Source organism: Nelumbo nucifera, chromosome 2 (genome assembly GCF_055504915.1).
Source record: "Nelumbo nucifera cultivar China Antique chromosome 2, China Antique-T2T, whole genome shotgun sequence".
NCBI classification, from domain to species: Eukaryota; Viridiplantae; Streptophyta; class Magnoliopsida; order Proteales; family Nelumbonaceae; genus Nelumbo; species Nelumbo nucifera.
The window spans coordinates 112,500,273-112,506,846 of NC_142650.1; the positions used below are offsets into that span (position 1 = coordinate 112,500,273).

General features: G+C 35.9%; 1 protein-coding gene across 3 annotated transcripts; it reads left to right on the forward strand.

The window, feature by feature from the left end:
* Window positions 1–3,209: 3,209 nt before the first annotated feature.
* Window positions 3,210–6,317, forward strand: LOC104585898 (uncharacterized). 3 transcript variants are annotated; one of them, XM_010242927.2, is made up of 4 exons: window positions 3,210–3,362; window positions 3,517–3,600; window positions 5,233–5,574; window positions 5,797–6,317. In XM_010242927.2, the coding sequence occupies exons 2-4, from the start codon at window positions 3,580–3,582 to the stop codon at window positions 5,935–5,937; spliced, it is 504 nt and encodes a 167-aa protein (XP_010241229.2). In that variant the 5' UTR covers window positions 3,210–3,362; window positions 3,517–3,579; the 3' UTR covers window positions 5,938–6,317. The 3 variants fall into 3 exon arrangements, with proteins under 3 accessions (XP_010241229.2, XP_010241230.2, XP_019056133.2); XM_010242928.2 differs by having other exon boundaries at window positions 3,211–3,362; window positions 3,550–3,600; XM_019200588.2 differs by having other exon boundaries at window positions 3,219–3,600.
* Window positions 6,318–6,574: the final 257 nt, after the last annotated feature.

Here is a 6,574-nt window from a genome sequence, read left to right on the forward strand (position 1 = left end):
AGATGACACAGCTTAGGGTGAGGAAGAATCAACAAAGAGTTCTTCAGCAAGAACCTCCGATTCTTCAACAAGAATTGAACAAGGAAGTGAGCACAACTTCAAAATTGTTTCTTCCACCAAGAAACAATATCAAGATCCAATCTTGATCACTCCATGAGGTGGATATTGAACAGTGTAGGGCGGAAAGAGCAGAGGGAAAGAGAACTAAATGTAGAAAATAGTGGAACTGTGTAACCTTTCTCAGTTCGTCAACCTCTTTATATATAACCCTTAAAGAGTTAACCTCATAATCTAATTAGGAGTTTCTTGATCCAAATCTTTATTTGGATCCGAACTCTTTAAGTGATTAGGCTTATCCCTTATTTTATCTACAGATCAAGATCAACTACTCCTAATCAAACTAGAAGTTTCCTAATCCAAATCTTTATTTGGACCTGGACTCTTTAAGTGGATAAACCTAGTTCGAATTGGGCTTTGGGCCCATTAAGCTTTTAGGCTCATTTCCCTTTAAGTGCTGGCTAGTTTGGTTCTCTTTGTATGGCATGGGACCCTATCATTGATCTCCACATCAGCCACATGGGTTTAGCCTAGCCTCTGTTACAAGGCCTGATCGAATTCACTATTAAATACAGTGAACCCCTGAGTTCATCAATATGGGCTCTTATGGGCCCAACATTTACACTAAATGGTCATTGGGTCCAACCATCTTATGAAGGCCCAAGAATTGTAGGCAGATGTGGGGTTAGCCCATTAGGTTTATTATCCCTAAATGGTCTTACACTTAACCTTTTAGCCCATAATGATCAAACACTGCTCGACAAGAGAGAACCTCTCCCTCGGCTACAATGTACAGTGTTGCACTCTTTGCTCACATGGATCTCGGGAATTAAAACATTTTGCAAACATTTTGTGAAACCATAATATATATGTATATCTCTATATATTTTGCAAAACAAATCTCAACAAGTTTGAAATCAACTGCCGGCAATTTAAGTTTTCATCAGAGAGAGTGCATTCCCCAATCATTCACTTTGTCCGACAAATGGGCTGATTCTGTTATTATGATCACCCACTTAGGTGAATTTTCAAACTACCCCAACATACCCAGGTTTTGACCCCCACTAAGGATCTCATTGATTGGCATATCAAAGATAACCCAATTGGGCACCTAGTGCAGTACCATAATCGAGTCTAGGGGTCAGGTGTAACATTCTTGTTTTGCCCATCTGTCCCCAAGGTCTAGAGGGTAATACTGGAATTTGGTCTAGTTCAGGGTTTCAAGAAAACCTATACTGCATGTGCCTTAGGTCGCATCTTGGCAGCTGAGACAAGCTACCCCAACCCACTTGGCAGCACATCAGTGTCAGCCTTGATAGAATAAACCTCCCCAGGTCTATCCAACGACTGTGAAGATTCTAAACTACCACGATTCTCACAAGTGTTCAGTTTAAGGGTATTACACAAAAACACACCACAATAACATGGATCAATTATGCACTTTATTTATTTACAATAAATGTCAATAAGTACATTAATCTAATTGGAGCTAAGGCCATACATTGTCTAACAGAAAAGAAGGATAGAAGAAGAAGAAGAAGAAGAAGAAAAAGGAGAAGGATGAGACTACACTTGTTGGTGGTGATACCAACGATGGCAGTGGTGGCAACAGATCTAAAATGGTGACATTTCTCTCCAACCTGTTTAGATCTTTCTCATTATTTGATTTCAGACTTGAGATATGAGGTCTTCTCTTTCTCTCTCAAATATGAGATTTTGTCTCAATCCCTCCCCCATTTCTCGATCTCTTCTTTTCTCTCTTAATTTTTATTAAAAAAAACTATTTTCATTAAACTATGAACCACTACTCGAGTCGAACAATTTAACAGTTTGATTGCCTGAATCAACAATTCTCAGACCATTTCAATAGTTTTTTTTTTTTTTTTTTTTTTTTTTTTGTAAAACAACTATTAAAGGGCAAAACGAAACTGGTGAGTTGGCGATTCTTGGGTCAAACTATTCAATCGTCTGGTCTGGTCTAATTTTTAAAACTGTGTGCTGGAGAGCTCAATTTAAATATTTTTAGTTCTTATATGGCCTATATAGGCTGTATATGGGTGGAGAAGAAAACCAATATGACCTGGAAAATGTAAAAAGCGAGGGTCACTCGAATCCAATGACAAAACACACATATGATTTCATAAGCTTTAAAGTCTTAAGGCCATGTTTGGTTCACAACTCTAGGCCTCATTCTTTTAATTCTTGCTCATTCTAGGTAAGACTGGGTAGGAATGAATAACATTAAAGTGTTTGGTTACAAAATTCCTGCCATGGGCCACATTCTTTTTAAAATAAAAAATCAGCCCCATAACACAAAAATTGAGTAGCCTACAGCATGAAAAATAATTATGCCCCATCTTGCTCATTTTCATTTTTTGAGATAACTTTGCTTACAAAATTGCTACCATAGATGTTACTTTTGCGAAGACACTTTTTCAAAAGTACTTTCACGAAAAAACTTTTATAAAAGTACTTTTACGAAAGCACTTTTATGAAAGCACTTTTATAAAAACACAATAACGAAAGTACTTTTATAAAAGCACTTTTTTGGTAGTAATTTTATGAAAGTACATTTTTAAAAGCACTTTTATAAAAGCAATTTTACAAAAGTACTTTAACAGAACATCTTTGTCAACTGATAAACATTGACCATCGGCCATCCTAGGCTAGCGGTTTATGAATACTAGCACCGTTGATTATTGGCCATCCTAGGCTAGCAGTTTATGAATACTAGCACCATTTTTTAATGAAAATGAGTAACATAGGACACATGTTAGTCTGAAAAGAATTCATTTTTAAGAAAAATGTGTTTGATTCATAGCAATATTTTTTCACTCTACTTATTTTTACTCAATCTTGTCCATTTTAAAAATTCATCTTAAATAAGAATGAGAAAAAATGAAAATTGAAAGATACATGGCCTTAATTCTTGGAAGTTAAGGCCCTATTTGGTAATGTTCCTTGAGAACATTTCACGCATTCTCGGTGGAGCATAAATATGTTTGGTACAATAAAAACAAAAAAGTACCTTGTTCTCACGTGAGAACAACACCCAAATTCCGTGTTCTTTGGGAGTGAAAAATCGATTATCCCAAAGAATGCGTTCGCAGGGGTGTTTTGGGTTTTTCGCACTAAATAATAGAAAACCCTGCTAACCTTTCTCTCGATTGTGAACTCCTCCAAAACTTGCTGCTGCAGATCTCAGAGGAAGGAGGATCTTGGCTTGGCTCCAACCGAATAGCAAGTGGAATAGATCGACGAGCAGACCACACCAACGAGTGGAACACACCGGCGAGCATCAATAGGTGTGGCCTTTGGCATCTGTTTTAAACTCTAACCAGATTCACCTCTGAAATCGTTGTTTGGTCCCACCGCATTAACAAAGTCTATTACAACCATTAATGTTATGTGAAATTGACATCTCATCACTCATCTTACTAACGTTGCCATTTGGACCAGTTTTCTTGCTCAAATTCTCTTCTTCCCTGGCAGATGTAATGTTCCCTCTCTGTGTCATGTTTGATGAAGCTCGCACACCGTCAGGTAGGTTTTTATATATATATATATATATATATATATATATATATATATATATGTTTTTTGGAATTTATTATATATGTTTTTTACTCCCACCGCAAACCCAAGTTCTTATCGCAAACCCAATCATTTACAAGTTATGTTTGGTTTGTTACAAAGAGGTGATTGATGCCTAGGCTGTTCAGAATTGCTTGATGGTGATGACTTGTCTTGGTTATTCTATTCCTTTTTTTTCAGTGAAGCATTGATACTTTGTTTTATTGATCAGCATCTTTTAAAATGAGTTGCCTTGGACTCCATATTTGGTGGGATATAGTAGTAATTCCAAATGGATGTAAATGGTTGACCATAGTAGTGATGTGGGCATCAAATTCCATCTATGGTTGGAATTTTTCAATGAAACGTTGTAGGTAATTTTCCCTAGATGGATGTAAATGCTTAACCAAGTTTGGTGTAGTTTCGAGTTTGTCTTGCACAAGGATGAAAATTCTAGGTTGTGAAGTAACATAAAAAATTATGAAATCAAGAGATGAGATTTGGCGTGATGAAAGGTTATAAGTATCTATGGGGTTCATCCTACATCACTAGGTTTAATATTGTTGGAGGAGAAGAGAGTAGAAGATAGTGGTAGATTAGAGAGATAAATAGGAGAAAATCAGGATCTTTGAAAAATTCTATTTTTCATTTTTTCATTAGGGAGAGATGGTAAAAAAATATGCCTAGCTTAATTAGGAATATGGTTTGGGTTAATGTCTGCCGTGATTATGAAATGCTACGACATACCCTATTAAGAGAAACCAAAGCCACTGCAGCTTCTAATTTATTTATTTATTTTTGATAAATTGCAGCTTCTAATTTATTGACCATTGACTTTAAAATTTTGAATGAACTTCAATAATGACCAGACCCCACATCAAGGATATAAAGATGACTCATGAGTTACTCCTATAAACCAAAATTTATAAAAACAAGGAAAAAACAAAAATTCCTAGACTCTAATGTGGATGCAACCTTGTTATTGTATCTTAATGAAAATTTCTGCTTACCATCAATTTGTGAGCATTACTATTTTTCTTGTTCAATGGATTAAGTTCCATACAAAAAACAAGTCTGATTTTTTTATCAACTGAAAGTTAATTATAATTTCTGAAACAATATGATGCAAATCGGATGGAACAAGCTCCCACACCCATCATGACCGAAAGTTGATTTCAGCTGATGGGCATTTCAGATCTCAATTTTTTTTATGATCAACTGATAGTTGACTATAATGACCAAAACAAACTTATGAAAATCAGCTGAAACAAGCTCATACACCCATCATGACCAAAAGTTGATTTCAGCTGATGGGGATTTTAGTTCTCAATTTTCTTTGTTGATTATAAGGACTAAAACAAGCTTATGCAAATCGGTTAATTATAATGTCTGAAATAGTGGGTATTTTTTATTTAGTTATGCAGAATATCTAGTGAGATAAGCTGGTATTGGTGGACAAAAGGGTCAAAACTTTATGTTATTAGTTAATTTTTATTGGATTTTTGTAACATTTCTATGGTAGTTTTTGGCACGTCGTGTTGTAACTTCTCTATTAGAATGTTTCTAGAACTGTGGAGTAATTTGTGATGGGTTTATAAACAGATGGCATCAAGTCAAAAAGGGAAGGAGATTGCTCCAAGTCAGGCTGATGATGAAAAGGGCAAGTGTTATGATGTAGCAAGATGGAGTGTGAGAGACAAGAGGGTATTCATCACCTTAATGCACGAAGAGTTCAAGGGAAACCGACCAACCACAACCTTCAACAAAGTTGGTTGGAATGTCATTAGGAAGCAATTTCGTAAGAAGACTGGTAATGATTATTTAGGCACGCAGTTTAGAAACAAATTTAACAAGCTGAGATTGGTGTATAGGGAATTTAGAAGTTACTTAAGCACACTAGGTTTGGATATAACCGGATCACTCGTACGTGATGCATATATCAGGGTAGGTGAATTTGTTTTGATTTTTCTTTTTCTTAATAATACAAGTCACTGATTGGGTTCATAGATAGACAATTTATGATGAAATATTGTATGTTATCATAGACTTCAGGACCACCTGAAGGCAAAGCAATTTCGCACTGCTGATTGTCCCATGTGGCCGGAGCTATGTGATATTTATGGTGATACAACTGTTGTGGGTGGGATAACTCTATCTACTGCGCAGGGAGATGTAAAAACTAATCATGAAGAAGCTGATGAAGATAGTGATAAAGCTTCATTTGTTGATGGATTAGAAAGCGTTCCAATGACTCTATTGCATGACTCCACACAAGATCTACCTACAATTAATGATGGGTGTATCTGAGATAGATGATGGGTGTGGAACAAGATTCCTAATATAATGTCAGACCCAAAGAAAGAAAGTGCGAGAAACGCACCACAAATAAAGCCATAGTTGAAATATGCCAGGCTTTCACAACTTACATTAGACAGAAGACAATCGGCATTGTGGGTGGATCCAAAGAGATAGTGATTCCAGATTTCTCTATAAGCAAGTGTCAAGAAATTCTTCGAAGTGTGGAAGGTTTGAGCAAGCAAATTATACATGAGGGCAATCAAGCGGATGCAAGATCAGAATTGGAGGAAAACATTTATTACTGTTGAAAGCTTTTATTTTCCCAAGTATAGTACCGTAGGGGTACTATTGTAGTTTTACCCTTTTATTATTTTAGTATATATAACAAATAGACCTGTTCATGGGCCGGGCCGGGTCGGGTCGGGCTTGGCCCGAGCCTCAGCCCGGCCTGACCATCGAGCCTACAACTTGGGTCCGAGCCCGAAATTTAGCCCATACTGTTACTACTGCTGAAGTGGTTGAATAGAGAGAGAGAGAGAGAGAAATTATAAAGAAAAGAATAAAAAATGTATATATTAAATTATAAATATATATTTTAATAAATATTATTTTATTTATATATTTTATATAATATATAAAATACATA